Below are 22,469 nucleotides of genomic sequence, written 5' to 3'. Positions count from 1 at the left end.
AAGCCAATATGACTATCTTACCCTTCCTTTTGAGTTTATTTACATATTTTCATGCATTTTCCATGCATTTTTCTTTAAATTTTCAGACCTTTTTCTTTTTGGGATTTTTGTTGATTCAAGCCTAATTTTGTGTAATTGATCAATGGGTTTTTGTGGGGACATGCTATAAACATGATCTTGATAGTTTAATTTGATCAATTTTGGGTTTTGTGAGAAATTGAAAATTCTAGGGCTTATAATTGATCCGAATTGGGGATTTCTGTTCAATTAGGTTTACTTGATGAAATTGGCTTGTTGTTTTGATGAAATTGGTTATTCTAATCTGTTTTCAACAATGTGTGATGATCAATTCATCAATTTGTTTCAAAATTTTCAAGTGGTTTTTCAAATTTGTTAGGGTTTTTGTTAGAAACTCTATGTTCGAGCCAATTTTGTGAAATTGAACCTAATTGGAACTATGTTTACTACATTAGTTCATGCATCACAACATTGTTATTGTTCATACATCATATAGATTTTTACTCTATATTCTTTTGTGCTAACTTGCAGTCTGCCCTTGGTTTTGTTTTATTCTGTTCTTTCGGTTTTCTCTTTGTGTCTCTGTCTTTTCCTTAGCATCATGCCTAGGAAGACTAAAGCCCGTAGGACTATTTCCTCCTCTTTTCAATCCCCTCCTTCTTTTGACCGTGAGAAGTTTCCGAGTGAGAAAAACCAAGAGATTTTTGAGAAGCTAAACCTTAGGAGAAAGATTTGGGCTGAGCGTTCTGTTCTCTTAGATGAACTTGATCCTACCATTAGGGCAAACTTTGAGCGTTGGGGCTGGTTACCCTTTGTGGATATTTCTGATCCTCCTCCACCTTCTGCCTTGATTAGAGAGTTCTTTTCGAACATCTCTATCCGCATCTATGATTCCAACACTTTGGTAAAGAGTTGGATACGAGGCGTAGAGTACACCATTACTCCCCAGGTAGTGGCTGATGCTCTAGGGGTACCTTTGGTCCTGAACCCTATTTATCCTTATGATGAGTCTCCCAAGTTGAGTGATGTCTTGTCTTACATCACTGGGACTTCTATCCAGTGGGGTTCTGATCCTAGGATCACCTCTGCTGAGCTTTTTGGGTTGCACTATATGTTCTTTAGGATAGCCTGTCATTCTATCTAGCCCATATCTCATGTTCACACCATTCCTCTCGAAAGGTGTGTATTTTTGTACGCTCTGGTTATTGATGCTCCTATCAGTTTTCCTCATCTATTTCTTCGTTCTTTGAACGATGTTTATAGGAGTTCATCTTCTGCTCATGCTCTTGTTCATCCTATTTTTATTCATAGGATTTTGCTTTATCTTGATCTTAGTGGTTTCCTTTTCTCTGAACCCGTTCATGTGATTGCTCCCATAGGTGCGTCTTTTCTTAGACAGAGGGCCGCTCATCTTAGTGCTGGTTCTAAGCACCCTAGGTCTGAGCCTTCTAGTAGCGCACCTCCTCCTTCTTCTTCTACAGGTCTTGTTAGTAAGGATGTTCCTGATCCTGTTGGTGATGTTGCTGCTACTGATGTTCCTCCACCTCCTTCGGCCGACTTTGATGTTCGTCGTACCTTGGAGACTGTCATGACCGTTCAGGCGGCTCATGGTCAGATTTTGGTAGACTTGCTTGATGAGATTCGTGCTCTGTGAGCCGACTTTGCGCATCTTCATTCACCCTCACCACCTCCTTTTGATGATGACTTATGATTGCCCTTTGGCATTCCGTCACAAAAAGGGGGAGTAGAGTTTTTGGCTTGTAGAGGGGTTTTTGTAGTTAGGGGGAGATTTTTTTTGTTTTTGAGGAGCTTGTGGAGTTTTTAGATTGTATCTAGGTGCTTCACTTTGTATATCGTTTTTAGGGATATTCATATTAGGGGGAGTAACTTTGATTGATATACATGATATATACTTGATTCTTGTTACTTTGTGATTCACTGCTTATTGATTTATATTTATGAGTTGTTCATTAATATATGTCTTTATTTTGTGTTGTGTGAATCTTACAAGAATGTTATACCTGTTGTTTTACTCCTTTCTATCACACATGTGTTTATGCATTTGTTGAGTGTTTCAAGAATATACAGGTTGATTCAACTGAGCTGCTGTCTACACTTGCAACTGATGGATAGTAGTTAGAATTGAATTTGAGTTTATGAGCTTTACTTTTGTAAAAGGCTTTTTACTTGTAAACTTTGAGTTTTTAATTTGTGTTTTGTCACGGATTGCCAAATGGGGAGTTTGTTAGGTTCTAAAGGTTTAGGAATTTATGTATTTAGAACTCTAATTTGTAATATTGGCAAACCATGATCAAAATAATATGTTTAGTCTTGTTTAAGCTTGCTTAAAGTTGATTAATTATTGTAAAGTTGGAATCGAGAGACTGCAGAAGCATTGGGGCATTTCGGTCTGGCTCGATTGATCGAAGAATAGACTCGATCGATCGAAAGTCGACCAGATTGCATTTTCTGCAGTTTTTCCAACTCAGCCCTAACTCATTAAACGTTTAGGGTTTTATTTTTTTGCCCTAAGTATATAAGGAAAAACCCTAGCCATGTTTTTAGAGTTGCTGCAGTTGTATTGTTGCTCATAGATTGCTATTTTGTGTAAATCTCTTGTGAGATCTAGAGGAGTTTTCCTTTACACAAAGCTTAGGGTTTTCAAGATAGAGATTACTTCAACATCTTGATGATCAACTTGGTTGCTACCATTGAAGTTTAAAGAATATCAAGTGTGTGTGCTTGTAGCTGATTGAAGAACTCGAGAAAGAAAGAATGCGTGGATTTTGAAGCTTGCACAGGGTCGTGTCAGTAAGTTCTACTGGTAAGTAGTATTAGGAAGTCAAGCGAGGAGCTTGTAAGTCCTTTTGTATGAACTTCGATTCTTTCATAGTGGATTCAGTTTTGCCTTGAGGATCGGTGGGTAAAATCCTCCCTAGGTTTTTTTACCGGTTTGATTTTCCTGGTTGATCATATCTTGTGTTATTTATTATTCCGCTGCTATATATTCTTGATATGATTGTTTGATTGTTTTAACCTAGAATTGCTTAATTTGACTAAGTAACAACTTGGCTAATTAACTAGGTTACTCAATCTGGTTGTGTGTTAAAGGGTCTAAAACTGTTCATTTTGTTTTCCCATAACTGTTTGTGTCTATTGTCATTCCATAATGTTTATGTCTTTGAGTTTTCCACATTCTAGAATTTTCTGTTATGAAACAAAGAGTCATGACAATAATGACAACTCTTGTAACTTCACCATATAAAAGGGGATAGATGTATGATGTGAAAGTGTGAGAGAAAAAGTTGTAGTGAACTTCGTGAGAGTGCCTTTTTTTTCTAGCACACAGGCCCCAGTAGAAAACAAGGATCCTAGGCCCTTTACTTGTTGTTTGGTGGATTGGGCTTGGTTCACTCTAGCTAAATGGGGGCTGATTACGAACCAAGTTGTGTGGAAGTCACATAAATCTCCTCAAGGTAAAAATGTGATTCCTTCTAAGCAATAAAATACCATTATAAGTGTTTTAGTGTCATAAAATGACTATTTACACTTACGAAATAAGTAAAATAAGTACTCATAATATTCACAATGAGAAAGAGATTGAAATAGAATATTTAAGGCTTATCTTTTATTGTATAAACATTTAGTTCCTTCACTTGGTTCCCCGGGCGTACTGTCGTGGGATCTCGAGGCGTACTAGGCCTGTAAGAACCCAGAATGCTGATTCTCTGAACTATATGATCTTTCTCCATACTTATTATGCAATAGAGTTTTGTCCTTTCCCTTTACCTCTATAGGTCCTACATAAAAACATAATATCATATATCATCAAATAATTTTTATTTTTTTAGATTAGGATATACATTTTAATACATATACATATATGTAAATGAATTTCATGAGAATGATTCAGCCACGAGGATCTTGGCCCCGATTCTCACAGACTTAGTGTTTTTGCACAAGACTTGGGATTTGGAACTCAAGTCCAGGTGGCTTTGCTTGGGCATTGCCTTCCAAGATAGTTAGGTGAGAAGGATTTTTGTGGGAGAGAGTGATATCTGATGTGTGCATGTTTTGGCATATGTTTCTTTGGAGGCTAAGTGTGTCTAAGGCCCAAGTTGAAGTGAGGACCATGGTAAAAAGACTCAGCTTTTGGCTGAGTAAAAGAAAAACTAGAAAGCAAGAATATATGTATTGAACAGTAAGAAAGCAACAAAGGAAAACAATGTAATAAAGAAACACACGAAATAACTATTAAGGATCCTCCACTCAGTATGATTAATTGTGGATTACAATATGCTCACTAAGACGTGATACAAGGTCCAAATAAGCTCAAAAATTACAGACTTAAATGTCTATCTAAGCCTCTAAGACTTGCAAAGTTTGAATCCTTTTGAATCCAAGTATGTACTGGTGGTTGTTTCTGGGATACCGGGAGATATTTCCCTACTTTCTTTGAATTTTGACAGAGTTTTCTCAATGATTCTACTATAATTTCACTATTGTTGAATCCCCTCTTGATGTTGGTTGCTTCCCCCCTTTTATAATGTCATTCTATGGTTTAATGTACCATTGATTATCCTCACTTGGCTCCTTGGGTATTAGAGCCTATGTTATGTCAGCCATTCTGATGGCTGGTTCTTTCCTTGTTTCTCATTGTTTTCCTCTTTTTATGTTGTTTCCCTAAAGTCACTTGCTGACTTTCCATTCCGAGGCGTCCTTGGGCAGCTGAACTTCATTCTCTCTTCTTTCAAGGCTTCTTACCTTTTAGGCTCAGCTTTTGGCCGTCCTTCCTGCTGTCATTTTTTCCAACTAAGCGAAATCCATTCCTGTTGGGTTGAAGGTTTTCCCAGCCACTTCCCCTTATAGTTCTTCATTCTGGGTTTCCCGAGGTACCAGCCTTTTGTTCATGAATTGTCACTTTACAAGCTTTTTGGTTCTTTGCTGCACCACTAGGTGCTTGAGAAGGACATATTTGTTCTTCGTTTCTTGTATTTCGTGATACCCCTTTTGAGCTATCTTAATCCTACTTTAGCTGTGCTATACGTCCCGAGGATCCCGAGCCTCTGGTAGCCTCTGGGTATCCCGGTCTAGTTCTTTCACTGGATTTTGCTAGATTTTTTAATGGCCTTTTTTGCTAGAAATCTGAACATACATAGGGCCTTGATGTCGATTCTTCTTGTTGCACGCATTGGGCCTTTTTTACTTTTCATGGAATGGGCTTTCTTGTGAAATTTTGGACCTCAACAAACTCTCAAGGTAGTAGCCTAATCTCTTTGTTTGTGAGTTTGGAGTACTCTAATAAAGTTTTTATTCCTCTCTTTCTTGTGAATACTTTGTTGAATTTTAAGTCAAGGCTTTATAAAGCTAACATGTACTTAGTCATGGTTATCTTTTACCAAAAGGATTTAGAAGAATGATATGTCAATCATGTTACAAAGTGTTTAGTTTGTGTAATGTTACATTCTTGGAATCTTAGATTCATGGAATTTCCAATGAATAACACTAGGAATTTCGGCCATGAACATTTATCTCAAAGAGAGAGAAAGAGGAGGGTTCTAGGGTAAGGCCGGTTGCTTGAGAGGAAATAGGAATTTGATTGGTCTCCTTCAATGACTCTATTGAGAGAGAGAGAGAGAGAGAGAGAGAGAGAGAGAGAGAGAGAGAGAGAGAGAGAGAGAGGTTTGTAATTAAAAATTTATATGTAAGGAAAATCTTGTCAATTGAAAAATAATCACATTTCCATAAATAGGTAATATATGCGCAAAGTAACAAACCAAATACTGTAATGTGACCGGTAACGTGACCTTAATGCAATGAACATTACGGCAAACCAAACACTCTCTAAGAATTACATGTGATACATGAGAGATTAATCACTACCCATGGCAAATGAGATTTTTTTCCTACAAAAGTAAGATATGTAAACCAAGGGAGTCAATCTCGTACTGGAGGCTGCACTAGTTTGGTCAGTGGAACGATCTATTTCAGTACTGGTCAATACCAGTGTAACGCTTTAGCTTTACCACTATTTATATATATATATATATATATATATATATAATAATAAAAGTTACCATAAAACACTATCCTCAATTTAAGACAAATTATTCACAGTTTTAGACTTTAGCATCAACTAAATGAAAAAAAAAAATCAAAAAAAAAAATTAAAAATTACAAAACTAAAAGATTTTATTTTTTATTTTTATTTTTAAAATGGCTTTTTTCTGTACCGGCCAATACACTTGATACCCGCCGAAACGCCCGAAATCGACCGATATAGCTGGTACACGGCTAGTATTCAAACCTATATGAAACGTTGGAGTTTCGATATCGATGCACGTACCAGTACGGTACATACCGGCCATAATAGTCGGTACGGTATGGTATCCTTTTCCTTGATATAAACTAATATGGAAAAATATCTTTCAATGGGTAACTAAGATTGCAACCATATAATATTGCCAATGGAAATTTGTAACATCTCAACTATAGTTTGTAAAATAAATAAATCTTAATCGGCAATAGCCAATTGTTAACTCACTTAGCAGTTAGCACGACCCTCAAATAGCTATGCATGTGTGTGCCTTGTGAAAGTTGAATTGTGTGTGGAGTACATGGTAATGAGAAATAGAGTTGCATCAATTAAATAGATTTTAAGATGTAATTGGTCACCTAAAACTCAAAACACTAGAAGTGGCCTTTGTAATTAAACAAACTAGACGCAGACCCGCGCAATGTGTGAATGTGTGAAAAAAAAAAAAAATCTATTTATTATAGTGAAGAATACTATTTCTCTTTTAAGAACTCAAATGATAAAGCTAAAAGCTACTGATTAATTATACCAATATAATTTTTTCCTATCAAGGGTCTTAAATTTAAGTATGAATTTCAAATTTGTGTGCGTTCTATAACAGGAAGTCTCAAACAATAGGATGATTAAATAAAGATGGATTGAGTATAATATTATTAACAAAAATAGTTAAAAAAAAAAAAAAAAAACCAATAAAATGGACCAAAAATGCAATTGTAATTAAAAGTTATAAGTGAAATTTCAAGTTCTATTACAATCTCTCACAACATATTTGGTTCACAAACTACAATCATTGTTACTCATACGGAGTTTGGATTGTGCACCTATACTTGTAGTTTAGAATCTTCACATTGAAATTGATAGATGGTAAAGTCTCTTTAGAATCATGTATATCCTTTGAGACCTCAATGACTTCAAGTACTTTGTTTTATCTACATGACTCTTGGAATCAAAACTCAAAATGAAATACTAAGGTCATCACCATAAAATATAAATGCATCTAATTTGACAATAAGATCTGAGAAACTAATCACTCGCCAAATACAATTATTCCTACCAATCATAACCATTTGAGCCAAATATCAAATACTTGATGCCAATTGCCAATACTCACAACTTTCAACAAACACCTGCTGCCCACCAAATTGATACCAAGTGAAGGCCTAAGGCCTTGACACAGCAACTTTGAAAAGTATTATAGGTCCTATATAGTTTATGTTTCAACAGTTTGTACCAATTTAAAAATATGCCAAGGGTAGTACAACAAACGTCTATTAGACAAAATAAATACCTTATATGAAACCTAAGTCCAAAAAATATATATAGAATAAAAAATAAAGAAGCTTGTTCTACAAATTCTCTCATGACTTTGATAGGGAGCACCCTCAAAGATAACAATATAGCAGTAGTCTTCCTATGCACTTTTCAACTTTGATAGCCCATGAACATATTGGAACTTCTTCAAATTCTTACACTGAAATGAAACACCAATCCATTTGCCTTTCTTAGACTTTGAAGCTTCCATGAGGACCATGATTTACCTGAGAATAGGAAAATTTTTCATCTGTTTCAATGTTGTTGCAAACTCTATTTCCTAGCATTTCTCTCCTTCCAAAAGCACTACATAAAGACAAAATTATATTAGACATCTTCTCAAATAAAATATGATCAATAAAAAAAAAAATGTTTGCTTCTCCTTCCAAAGGCAGCAACAGAGAGGTGCACCCTAATAAGAAATTGAACAATTAATAAAATCTCTTAGTTTCCGTTTAGTTAGTTGTGCCCCCACTTATTGAATTATTGTTTAAATCTATTACTGGAGAAAAGAAGAAGCAACTATAAGACAATACCGAATAAAAAAAAAATGCTATATTTTTCATCTCAATGATTCGACATACAACATTGTTCATTTTGCATAGATGATAAGTCCTTGACCCTAATTGCAGAAAGACTAAACTCACATTGAATAAAGTTAAGTAAGACCCACATTCTTTTTTGCTTAATAATCAAGTGAGAGTGGCCCTTACACACACTTCAATCATTGAATTTTTAATTCCATTTTAAAGAACAAACCACTTGAAAGATAAATATTCACATAAAAAATAGGCAGGGAAGGGAGGAAGTTAGTTTAAATTGTTAATTTTTTTTGTATAATTGGTCTTCTCACTTGTTGGTTTTTTTAAGTTATTCTGTCCTACTAATGATCTTCACACATTTCAAATCACAATGAGAGTATAGAAATTTGACAGAAAGTCTCAAACTCATTAATCTTGCTATAAGCTTCATAGTGAAATCTGAAGGGCTTCAATAAGATCAAAATTAATTTAATCCTATAAAAGATTAAAAAAAATGTATAACCATGTCACTTCAAAAACATTCAAGGATTAACATAATTGGCAATTCAAATATCACAAATAAATTAGAAGAAGAAAGATGTATATTAAGTAATGAAGCACACTTGCACCCCATGCCTTAATTCCAATATGGCAACAAACAGAAGCCAAATTCTCAGCCTCAGTGCTTAAATCAAGGAGCTAACTTACCACAGATAAAGCATGACAGATTTCCCCCTAATATCACGCCCAATGTCTGACTTTGTTCTTTGCAATTACCTTAGGAATATATTATGCATTTACTTTATAACTTTTCCTTGTACAAATTACTTTCTATACATGATGTAAATATAATTTCTCATAAACATATTTCAAGCCTAAATCACTGTCCACGATTCCAACAGTATTAAAAGCATGTAAAATTTTCAAATTGATCATACCCTTTCTGGTAGAAACAATGGTGTTTTTTGTATTGCATGAACATGGCAGTGATCACTTGGACTTCCTCTTTCTAGAGGCAGTAGGTACTAATTCGTCAGATGGAGCCAATGATGCCAAAGCTAATTCGTCATATCAGCATAGTTGATTCCTATTGCAAAAAGCGTTGAATGTTTCTTCAAAGTTTAGCAAAAAGCATTGAATGTTTCTTCAAAGTTTTATGTAAAAATTTATTTAAAATTGAAAGTGAATAAGAAAAACATAAACAATGAGAGATGTGGATAAGGGATTCACCATCATCGTCTATTTTATGATTTTAATGGTCACACAATCATTAGACCTGATAATGTTCATCATTGTTGTATCTTCATCATCAACTTGAGCCCTTGCATCACTATAACACGTGGCATCAATTCAAAAGTAGGAAAAAAAAAAGTAGGACAAACAATTTAGAATGGTAGAAAAGAATACATGGCCGGCCCTCTGAAGATTTATAGCCTAAGAAGCATGAACACTCCAAAATCCCTACACTTAAAATAAAGATAAAATACACCTAAATATATTAATTGATTTAATCACTCTATCTACAATGTATCATGTCTTAAATTTTTTAAAGAATTGACATATCACTGTGTGGTCCATGTCCATATTTCTTAGTCCATAGCCAACCCCAAAATTTTGGAACTAATGCTTGGTTGATGTTGTTGTTTTAGTAAGAACAAACGATTTATGTGCACCTGGTGTGTCCATAATTACATCGAATTATCAGTTTTTGCTTTGCATATAACATAAAAATACCAACACATAAATGAATAAATCAATGTAGAATTCGATTATTAATATGAAACAAAAATTCATTTCAAAGTTAAAACTTAAATAAGGCCAAGATTAGATAAAAGTGGACATATATGTATATACCTTGCATTTCTAGGATTGGACCGTAGTTGAACATCATCAACGGTGCAATAGTGGTTTGAGTTTTTGAATGTACTCATCAACTATCAATTGTACTCTAGGGAAACACTTTTTCCCTACTATTATTATCCGTATAGGAACAATTGTCTGCCCAAAATAAAAATAAAAAAAATAAAAAAAATTAGCATTTAGTTAAACTCAAAATTTGAAGGAAAAATCAAAAATAGATTTTATTCACTACAAATTGGCCCGTGTATTTGCCTCCTGAAATATGAAAGAGTAAAGCAAATGAAAACTCGAAAATGTATCGAAAACACAAGAGATGTTTAGACCCCCTAATTAAAGTTACGGCTTGGTTGATTTTACACTAACTTAATACTAAGTGTGGAATAGTGTAAACACAAGCGTATAAGTAAGACAACTACTCTAATCCATATTTAAAGCAACACAACAGTAAAAATGAAATGAACAAGAGTAGGGAAGAGAGATGTAAACACAGATAACACCGAGACGTGTTATCGAAGAGGAAACCGAAGAACTTGGTGAAAAACCTCTTCGTCACCCTCCAAGCGAAAATCGATCCACTAGAAAATCAGTTGGGATACACAGGTTAGCAAGAGACCCTCCAAGCCTAATCTATCCGATGTAGCTAAGCCCTCCAAGCTCCTACTCCAACAAGGCTTCTCGGAACCGTGTCTTGTCTAGTTCTCCGAATCCCGCAACAAGCTCCATGTTACATCTGCCACTCTAGACTTCTTCCAATGCTTCTCAACAGCACCAAAACTCCACTTGACACTCTCAAAGGGTGTGGTAAGTGTTTGGGCTATCAACCTCTCAATAGTATGGAAATGGAGAGGTAGGAGATGAGGAAATTCCCAAAACAAATGTGTAGAGGATTGTGGGTATGACAACCTCTAACTCTCAAGGTATTTGGCTAGGGTTTTCTCTCATAAGCTCTCCTTTACATTTGTGGGTAATGTAGGTATAAATAGTATAGGCACAAATAGTGTGTATCAGGTTGGACAGGCTGGCAAAACAAAATGCCTCGCGGGTGTCTCACCGCGGGAAGGCCTTACTCGCGAGATACTCACGAGACACAGCTGTCTCCATCTAGCTTGACTCTTCGCATTCCAGCATGTGCAGGGCACATGATATACTTCGCAGGATGCTAAGTCGCGAGATACCCGTGAAACCTTCTTCAGTCTTCAAATGCTTGAGTCTTCACACCACTCTCTCTATCACACAACCCTTACAATGGAATCCCACAATAAATACATAGTACATAAGATTGAATAAAATTACAATCAAATTTGGCACAGAATATAAGCCAACAAAACATATAGTTGTAAGTAACAACTTTACAGTAAAGAAGTGGAAATTATTAGTAAGATAAGAAACGGTGGAAAATGTAAGAACCTGAAAGAGGAGCAGTCAGATTGGCATAGATTAAGATAACCATCCCACCTTCCTTTTGCTTTTGATTTTGCCTAGAATGAGGAGGGGGAGGATAGAGAGGCGAAATTGAATCTTTTTTTTTTTTTTTTTTCATAATGGAATCAAGTTTTTCATACGGAAAAAAAAAACCTAAAATAAATTTCAATGCAACATTCAATCCTATACTTATTTAATTCCAACGATTTCCTTAAGATTAGAAACAGAAGTACCCAAAAACTAAAATCAATATTTTTAGTGATTTCTGTAATCTAAAAAAACTAACAAAAGCAAATATCTAAAATTGAGAAAACAAACATTTTGATAGAGAGTCCAAAAACACTCAAAACAAAAATGAATCAAATCTAAACCACCCAACAAAAAACTCAATTAAAAGTAACATTTTATACCAAAACCTACAAAATTGAGAAAAAAAATGTACCTTTGTCGATGTTGGTTCCGACGATCTGGTGGTCTAAATCTAGCAAGGGAACGAACGAAGGTGGGGATTGTTTTTGCTATTCGATGTATAGTTCTGACGAACTCTACTCTCTTTCCCTTTTGATTGTAATGTACAATGGATGGCCTTGAATATTTCTCTCTTCCTCTTGGCGCCTTACGAACTCTGCCTCTTTCTCTGTGTCTTAGGCCTCATCGCCTCTCTCTCTCTCTCTCTCTCTCTCTCTCTCTCTCTCTCTCTCTCTCTCTCTCTCTCTTCCTATATATATATATATATATTTCTATCTCTATGTGCGTCATATTTTAACCGGTTAATTTTTATAGTCATAATGAGAGGCTTTTAAACAGTGTTATAGCATTGCCAAACAATATAATTTATCATTTTTTAACTTATTGGCATTTCTGGCCCAAAATACCAATCTAAATCATAATTAACACCTAATTGATTCTCCAAATAAAAGCCAAAAACCCTAAATTTTTTAATTTAAAACAAAACTTTACCTAGCGATTCTGATAGTCGGGTAGTGAGTGGAGGCTTACGGTGATGGCAAAAGATCTGGGTGGCGCCCTTATGGTGATGGCAGAGGCGCCCTTCTCTCTATCTCTGCCTCTCTATTTCTCTGTCTCTCTTTTCTCTCGATCTCTCTCTCCTTTACCAATAGCAATTTTTTATTTTTTTATTTATTTTTTTTTAAAAAAAAAAAAGTGGTTAGTTTCCTTTTATACTAAGAGCTCTCAAACAGTATTTTAACGTAGTCAACCATTATAATTTATCGTTTTTAAACGGTGTTGTAGCGTTACTAAACAATGTAATGTATCACTTTTTAAACTTAAACGTGTCGAAATTTTAGATAGGCAGTTATCTTATTTGTCAGCACTTCCTTAATTGTAGGAATCCACTTTCTTTCAGTTTCTACTATTATATATATAGATATAGATATAGATATAGATATAGACTAGTGTTTAACCCACGCAATGCGCAGGATCATTTTTAAACTCATATTCACCACCAACACCACTACAATCGATATGCATAGGTGCATATCAAAATTAGTCATTGAGGAGAAAATTTGTCTTCCCAAGATATTCTGAATAAATTAAAACAAATACATATAGCATACTTGAGATCCGAAATGAAGGTTATGATTGTGAACATCTGAGTAAGACTAATTTAGAATGTATGAGATTGAAATTTTATGGCGATTGAGGCCTATCAACTCTCTTTGTTTATGATTTGTATATTCCGCACCCATGACATAATTTTATATTTTGCTCAGTCTAGGTTCCCCTAGGTCGCACCCCATTAAGCAGTTTGGTGAGATCAAACATGTTGTTATATGTTGTACTTTCGAATTTCCAATTGAAATCAATCATATGGTTAATACGATGTGATTCTTTTCAATGGAAATTAAATTTATTGGTTAATACAGTCAAGTAGTTGAAATCAATTGGGAAGGTTACCACTTTAAAGAAATTGTACTTAAATTTTATCTTCTTGAGAAATAAGAAACCTTTTCTTGGGCTTACTTGGAAGTTAGGTCTAAATTTGGGCAGTAAGTGGTATGGCTGGGCTGGGCTTCATATCTACATCTAATTGCCTGCCTTTTTAGTTTTTAGTTTTTACCACCATAAACAAAAGCATGTAAGACGTGAACATATCTTAACATTATTACAAAAAAGTATCAACATTTCATACAGTGGCATTTGGAGTTTCCTTTTATGAAATAAAGTAAGTTATGGTCCCCTCGTTTTAACTTTTAAGAACTCAAAATATGACAACAACCCACAATAATAATGAACTTAAGTTATGCCATGCTAAACTCATATTGACCACCAATACCACTGCAATTTTTTTTGCATAGGTGCATCTATATTAAATTGTTGAAACAATCAATATGCATAGTATTCTCTTATCGTAAAAGAATCAGTTGTATCAGATTTGATTCAATCTACATCACTATACAAAATGCCAAGCCTAAAGCCATCCTCACAAGGAAGGAACAATACAAAACTAACCCAACCAAACAAAATACCCAAAACTAACTCATATTTCTTAGTTCATAACCAAATCGAAGGAACAAAAAAAAAAAAAAAAAAAAAAAAAAAGCATGGCAGATATTCAAAAAACAAAAACAATATAAGAAGAGAAAAACAACATGTGGACAAATTTTAAGACCTTAAATGTGTTTTAGTTTTAAACCGTGTGGTCAGCACAGTAAGTGGATAAAATATAAAGCACTTAAACGTTGCAACGTGTGGTATTTATCTTTAAAATCAAAACCAAATGTAACCCAAATACCTAAATAAAAATCAACCCAACCAATTTTCTCAAAACTAATTCATATTTAATACCTAGATATAAGAAAGAAAGGAACAAAAAAATTTACTGGTGGTAGTTCTCTCTCTATCTCCGTATTTCAGTTCTTGCATAATATCTAGCCACCATCTCTGCTCAACATCCACTTCAATACTGTAACATTCAATTTCAATATCTCTAACACTTATTAATCTCCAGCAATCATCTTTGGTAGAAAACAATATATCTCTTACCCTTTTCTCTCTAACAGTTGCATTACACATTCTCTTTCTATTTCTTTGCTTCAAATTTAGGTCCCCAAAAAGAAACTTATTAGAAGTGTGCTATCTTACATAGGCCTAAAGCAAATTTGAGAGAAGCCAGGATGGATGGATATTCTGTAAATCTCCAAAGCGTCTATCTTCTAAGTTGAAAATGTGAGTTTCATTTTGATCATTGAAGAAAATGCAATTCCTTTTATACCCAGTAAATGTTGAAATAGTCTAATTAGTTATGAACTTTGCATCTTACATAAACTTAGTTATCATAATTCTACTGCATATATTCAAACTTAAATAATGTAGTATATTTAAGCATATAGTGTCTAAAAAAAGAATTTTCCTTTAAGCATATAATGTAGACCTTCGGATAATTAATTGATTTTTTGTTTTTGACAATTTTTTTTTTTGTTTTGTTTTTTTTTTTTTTTTTTTTGGGAGAATCTGACACCTTTTTAGTTATTGATTATGATAGATTTTAGTTTATTTTGGAGTATATTTGAGGAGTTACAAGAGTTTTCGAGTAGGGATCAATTAAGGCAAGTAACAATTTTTTTTGACTAGTTATATTTTCCTTAAAATATAATTGGAAAAAAAGGACCCAAAACCCACGCAATGTGCTACTAGGGTTTTGTACCAATTTTTGCACCTTTTTAGTTAAAAACATACCACATAGGGCTTTCTTTTAGACAAGATACATACACAACGTCTAACATTGTTTACGTAGCCTAAAGGCTAGTTGTGTATGCATGAGTCTGGTGTACACAGAACTAGGGTTTTATAAGAAATTTTGAAGATTTCACCTCCGATTTATGGTTATTGTTTTTAATGTTTTCATTGAGGATTGAAAACTTAAATTGTAAGGGGAACAAAATGTGATGTCTATATTAAGATTAATTGTCATTTTATTTGTCACCACCTAGACGGATTGTCTTCATTCACAATTAGTTTCTTCTTAATTTTGTTAGAAAATAATAAAATCATTTTAAAAAGGGTTTGAGAATAACACTTATATGTCTCATCTACTATTTTTATTTTTCATTTAACAAAAAAAACAAATCGGCAATTTTTTCAGCGCTTCGCACGAATCTACCACTAGTATATAATTTATAATCAAGCCCAAACACCTGACATGGGACTTAATTCTTTAACATGAATTGCTTAGTAATAAATTTTTAAAGATACATGTAAAATTCTAAGCGGAAGAGTTTTAAGCATATTTGGATTATTGTGTTATGATTTTTAAACTAGCTGACAATAAAAATTCAACTATTTGAAATGAAATAATGTTGCGGAGGTGCTTATTGTAACCAGCTGTAATTACAAAACAAAATAATAAAATAGGCAGTATATTTGATAGTTCAAATTTTATTACAGATACAACCAACAATCTTATCACACATAAAAATACTGTACGTATATACTCTCATTTTTTTTCTCAAATGAATTACATCAAATTAAGAAATCATGTATACTTACTCCGACCTTAGTGATTAGAGTTGAGAGACACACAACCACACACCACATAATCACAAGGAGTAATCCTTAAGATGCAGACTAGGTATTTAGAGCTTAAGACTTCACGGATCTCATGAGGCAGCAGGAACCATCCCGAATTATCTGGACTTACATAAAAACAGCAAATCGAGAGTAAATAAACGGAACAGCGTGGCCCTGGGAAGTACCAAAGATCCTATTTACGTGAAATCCTGATCACAAATGAAGAACCCATTTTGTAAGTAGACAGACAATCTTAGCATATGATAGATGCAAATGGAAAGAGAGGAGCATACAAATTATATATGCGTACCTTTTGTCTCATCATGGATGATGCTTGCAAAAGTTATCGCAAGGGCCAGGTGGAGAGTCGACTGTGTACCAAGTCTGTACGGCACTTAGTGCTAGTGCCAATAAAGCGCCAAGGAAAGCCAAGAAAGTCCAGGGGGTGCTGAAATGGGTGTGACAGAATAGCGATAACCAAGTCATCAACTTGTTGTCGTAGTATTCCTGAATATGGGTTCTGATAGTGCTGTATGTTCTGAGATTGGGCACCAAGTCTGTGCCTATCTCATTGAAGAGCAGAGCCACTTCTTGGTCGCTGCCAAGAAGGTTGCCGAGTATGCGTGCTTTCCTTAGCTCAATAACGTCATTGGCTTCATCAATGAGTGAGTCAAGGAAGGATATGTAAGAGGTGACCCCGTAGCCATTTTCGAAATCTGGACACATCTCGTAGGCTATCAAGTTCAAGAACTTGGGCCCGGTTGAGTCATCCACCGTTATCGGAGGCAGTGAAAGGATTCCGGGATAGAAACCCCATTTTCTCTTAAAAGATATGTCTCTTAAGCCGCTACTTTTGCTGGGCTGCAATTGAATTCCCGCTGCTTTAAGCTCCAAAACATTGCGAAATGACTGCCAATCTTTCGTAGAGGCTTTTTGGGCACCATATTCGGGACTAGGATCAGCACTGCCTAGGAGACTTGCTCGTAGAAGATCAAGAAGATGGATCGGCTCTTTTTTATCATCGTCCTTAAATTCCACCCTTTCTGGTATCATACTATGGTTACTGATGAAACTTCTGATATGGCCCTTCAATTCTTTTTTCTTTGCACTTAATTTCATCAAATCCTTGAGGAGTTGATAAGGAAGCTGGTTCTCCAATAAGAACAAATCCTGTTGTGCAAACGCGGATTGATCGTTTTTTATTTTCAACTCACTGAACCTATTTTCAACAGCGAAGCATATGAATTGCAATATTGCACACCCATCCACGAACAACATCCAGGCGAGGCTCTCATTATCATACTCCTTTATCACCTCCTCATCGAAGTACTCCCTAAATTGTGCAATGTTCTTTTCAATGTGATCATATATATATTCATCTGTTTTGCCACTATCACTAACAAAGGCTTTTGCAAATCTAAGCTTGTATTTTTCTGCTGGCCGGTACTTTGGTTTACCATGATGGATAGGACCTAGTGATACCACCCTTGGCTCATAGTATTTCTGGAAATTTTTCTGATCACGTAGGAAGATTACTACCTTCTGTATCTTTGGCCTTGTTTCAGCTTGATTTGCTCCTGCATCCCTTAATTCCTTAAACCTCTGGTCCCGAGGAATGGTACACGCTTTCTCATGGACTGTAATGGTCAGCTTCTGGGTGGCCTCAGTGGCAATGACAGGATGATTGGGGCCTCCGCTTGTATCACAAGCTTCGGTTCTTTGAACCTTTTCGGAAAGCAGTTGCTCCATGGAAATAACATGCTCCACTCCGGCCATGGCAGAGTGTTCACTCAAACAAGGTAACTAGTGTGCTATGATGACTTTTTTTTTTCAAGTACGTACTAAATAAACCAAGCATACATAGAAACTCTAGCTTGAAGAATTTAAAATCTTATTTTTGTAACTTTATTCATATATCAAGACTGAATGAAATGTATACACTTTTGTAAGCCGTCACTAGTTTTATGACTCAAGTTTGATGAAGCTGGACATGGGCACGAATCGCACGAACCAAATTCTACTGTCACTTTTTACTAAAGCACGCTTAGTAATTGACGGCAAGTTTCAAACTCTAAACACTTTTGCAATTAACTGTGTTATATCTTCATCTTTATGCAACAAAATTGGATTTCAAGATAGAAGTTAATGCTATGATTCCAACCTAAAAATGTACTTAGTTCGCATATCGTCCTTTCCTAAACAAAGGAGAAAACATGTTACACGATGAATCGTGCTGCATATACTCTTGCAATAAAATAAGAACGACATATGTGATATAACGTGAAAGAGTATTCATTTTCACATCAAGTTGGCATATACTCTTGCAATAAAATTTGAAAAGTTGTCCTAAACCCCTTTGTTAATTATGTAGATTAATTAACAGTTAAAAAACTTAAGTCAATTAGGTGATTATAGTTTTCATTATACCCACAATAAAACCAAATCTGAAACACAAAGCAATCAACACAAGAACATGCAAATTTCTTAACAAAGTCGAAAATTAATGGAAGATCAACACCTAAGGAAAAAAACACTTTGAGGGTACTTCTTCTCCAATAAGGAAATTCACTTTTGTTTTACAATCTAGTTCAAACCCTTGACTTTAAACATTACTCGTTAATTTTACTTAAAGTACATATGCATCACCTCACTAACTCCAAAACATCTGCACTCTTCGAATGTGAATTCCTTTCCTTGACCCTAAACTTTACTTGGTATTTGTATTGGTTTCGCTTGTAACTTTATTTAATATTTGTGTATGATAAATTATTAGTAGCCATTTTTGTACTATGAGACCTATCTTCATATTAAGTACGGTCAGCATCTAACACTTTCACATCTTATCACTTACCCTCTAAGCTTAGATCAATTTAAGTGATGTAGATTAGAGATTGTTCATGTAATTTTGTTCTCTGAAAAATACTTAGGAGACGAAGCGATGTATTTGGATTCCCTAAATTGAAACTAGGAAATAAGCTCTCGAATATTTATTTTACAGATTGGAACTATGTATATTGTAATGTATATGTTTTAAAGACCTTTATATGTTTATATTATACTTGCAATGTAAACTTATATTGTTGACACATAAAAAGTGGAAAATGTTGTACACATTGATTTGCAAAAAATTGGTAAATATTGCTTGTTGCTACTTTTTGTGTGTTTAAAATGTAAGTTTACATTATAAGTATAATATAAACATAAAATTTTCCTTCTTTTAATATGTTTTCTTGATTTTGTCCATAAGTAAACCAAGTGACGACTCAATGTAAATTGCATGATCTAGGGGGGATGGATATCTGTAGTTAATTAAGCCTTCCTTAAGAGGTTCCTTATTAGGATTACTAAATACTTATTCTTGATTCTCTCTACAACAAAGATATTTAATTTTCCTATTCTTTTGTGTGTGAGAGAGAGAGAAAGATGCTTGAAATGGTTTGGTAATGTGCAAAGGAGAAATGTTAGTGCAGTAGTGAGGAGGAGTGAATTGATTGTAGTTGATAGAACAAACAAAAGATAAATGATGAAGACCTAAAATAATATTAGTAAAAATGGTAAAGGACATGTCAATTCAAGAGGTAATAAAGAGTATTATTTTTAAAAGATAGAATGACATAAAATATATGTGGCCAGCCTTGTTTAGTATATTGAAAATGATAAAGCTTGGTTACAAATATATTCAGAGTTATTTTTTCCAACTTATTATGTGGCTATTATAAGACTACTCATATTTATAATTTAAACAAATTACATGATTTATTAAAAAAGTCATATAACTAAAACTACACATTAATGATCATTTAATAGATACATAATAAATTGGAGCAAGATAATTCTAAACATGTTTCAAGACAAACTTTTTCCTATTGAAAATCCATAACAAATTCCAACGTTGGGAACTCAAGAATGGTTGTTATTGGAAAGATTCATTTGTTTATAAGTTTATATGTATTTTAGTTTACAATTATCAAATGGGTAATTACAATTTATTCTTTTAAAATGGGATATAAATAAGTAAATTGATAATTATGGAGTGATCATCGTACCAAAGACGATAATAACTATATTTTAGCTAGATAATATACATATAGCATCCTTTGCGATTACAATTAAATTCTAATTATATTAATGTACACTATTTCAATTTACAAATAAATTTTATTTAATCTATACATTATACAGGCATACAGGCATACAATCTGGTAGATGGTCAAAAATGATAATAATAATAAATAAATAAATAAATAAACCTTGAATTACGTCATGAATTGGTACTCACAGTCACAGCTGCATCAATTCCTCGATAACGGCCTGTACGTGCTTGTTTGACCAACTTCTGTGCTTTCTATGGAAATAGCATGCTCTGTGACTTTACCAGCCATAGCAGTGTTCACCCAAAACACAGTAATAAATATCGTTATGATCAAATTATTATTCAACTACTAATATTTATACTAAGCAAATAGTGAAGCTTGAGCTTGAAGAGTTTAGAATCTAACCGTTCAACTTTTTTAATATATCAAGGCCGGAATAAAACTTTCAAACTTTTGTGAAGCTGAACATATTGTATGTCGTGAGTTTGATAAAGTTTTTTGATAATCAAGATTGATAAAGCTGTGCATGGGCATAAACCAAACTTTTTTTTTTTCACAACTGCGAACGTGCTTTATTATGACTGAAGATACATGATCACTTTCACTTGGGTTCCACTAACAATGCTTTTATTATGTATCAGTAAATACATATAATGAACACTAGCATAAGGCGTGCTATGCCAAATGTCATTTTACCACACTAAAACTTATTTTATCAATTTTAACCTATCATTTTACAATACATTATACAACAGATCTTCTATTTTAACATTACACTACACACATTAAAATAATAATTTAAAAATAAAAATAAAAATAAGAAAACCCAACTATTGTATTGTAGCAATAAAAAATTGTACCTTGGCAATTTTACAGTACAATTTTACTAGTATAAATTGTTAATTAATTTGAAACGCCTCATACTACAGTACAATTGTTATTTAATGGAGAAAAAAAATTGTTTAATTATACAATATGCTACAGTACAATTCTATCAATACAATTTTACTATAGCAATTCTGCTAAAAATGCTAAAACTTTTAGCATTTGAACACTTCATGAACCGTGTTTTTTTGGTGTTTGGTGTGTCAAATGCTAAAAATTTAGCATTTGACACACTTGATACTAGTGCTCTTAGTAAGTAGTTGTGAAAAAATATTAATACTACTTTTTATTATGTATAAGTAAAAACATATTATATTAGTAAATAGTTGTGAAAAAGGAAGTTGTATATAATGTTGTGTACATAGATGTATTAATTTTTTTAAGGGTCATATTAACGAGTGTCCTTAGACATTTGTTAATGAGTAATGCGATAAATTCACAAATTATTTTACAACATTTTTATAAATTATTGATGTAACAAATTTTTACTTGTTCTCATATAGGTCTACCACTAATTAACATCATTTTTTCACTTATCAATAATTACTCACCACATTAATGGTTTGTAAAATAATTTGTGACATTAGTATTTTCCTTTGTTAATAGACTATTTTAGGAAAGTTTTATATAATATCACCTTTATGGAAATATAAAAAATCAATTACTTTTTTTTTCTTTTCTCATAAAATATTTTTTTAAATACTTCATAAACCAATGTTTTTAAGACATCTGTTAAGGGATGCTTTAAGGGCATTGATTTAAGATATACTTTTAGAAACTTTTATATTTTTCACTGTTAAATATTAGCATTGATACACCATGTTGAATATGCTAGTATGGATGCGGAAGCGAAAGCATAAAGTATAGAATACAATAACACACGAGGATTACGTGGTTCAGCCTAACGGCCTACATCCACGGAGGAAACCCTAAAGGGTTACATCAATAATATATTATAATGTAGTACAAATCCTATGTTACAATGAATCATAACATGTGTATATATAGTAGACTAAACCCCAGACTAATAGACTTCTAGTACAAGTAGGAGACTTGGCTTGCACGCAAGGTATAATTAGGCTTAGGCCTATGCTAATGGGCTAATATATCTCTAACACCCCCTCTCAAACTTCCATCTTGAGGTTGAGAGGGGGTGTTAGAGATATATTAGCCCATTAGCATAGGCCTAAGCCTAATTATACCTTGCGTGCAAGCCAAGTCTCCTACTTGTACTAGAAGTCTATTAGTCTGGGGTTTAGTCTACTATATATACACATGTTATGATTCATTGTAACACAGGATTTGTACGCAGCGAAAAATACACCAAGAAAGACAAAGATTGCTCTTAAATATACCGCAAGGACAGAAAACCATGGCCACAAGAAGGTGGCTCTGATACCATGTTAAATATTAATTATTATTAGCAACGCGATGTGTTATACCATGTTGTATATGCTAATATGGATGCGAAAGCGAAAGTATAAAGTATAGAATACAATAACACACGAG

General features: G+C 33.8%; 1 protein-coding gene and 1 long non-coding RNA gene across 5 annotated transcripts; both read right to left on the bottom strand.

The window, feature by feature from the left end:
• Positions 1-7,459: 7,459 nt before the first annotated feature.
• Positions 7,460-12,147, bottom strand: LOC136070993 (uncharacterized). 4 transcript variants are annotated; one of them, XR_010632272.1, is made up of 6 exons: positions 11,434-11,814; positions 10,569-11,265; positions 10,021-10,164; positions 9,397-9,496; positions 9,105-9,253; positions 7,460-7,951 (listed from the first exon to the last, which is right to left on the bottom strand). It is a non-coding gene; the product is annotated as an uncharacterized LOC136070993 (long non-coding RNA). The 4 variants fall into 4 exon arrangements; XR_010632271.1 differs by lacking the exon at positions 11,434-11,814 and adding an exon at positions 11,891-12,147 and having other exon boundaries at positions 10,021-11,265; XR_010632273.1 differs by lacking the exons at positions 10,569-11,265; positions 11,434-11,814 and adding an exon at positions 11,891-12,147.
• Positions 12,148-16,302: 4,155 nt separating this feature from the next.
• Positions 16,303-17,757, bottom strand: LOC112010707 (UPF0481 protein At3g47200). The gene has a single exon (XM_024043062.2). The coding sequence runs from the start codon at positions 17,755-17,757 to the stop codon at positions 16,303-16,305; it is 1,455 nt and encodes a 484-aa protein (XP_023898830.2).
• Between the last annotated feature and the right edge of the window lie 4,712 nt (positions 17,758-22,469).

The sequence above is a fragment of the Quercus suber genome, unplaced genomic scaffold, assembly GCF_002906115.3.
Source record: "Quercus suber isolate HL8 unplaced genomic scaffold, Cork oak 2.0 scaffold_276, whole genome shotgun sequence".
Lineage (NCBI taxonomy): Eukaryota > Viridiplantae > Streptophyta > Magnoliopsida > Fagales > Fagaceae > Quercus > Quercus suber.
Note: the sequence above shows the minus strand (reverse complement) of the source record. Positions and strands in the feature narration are given on the sequence as shown.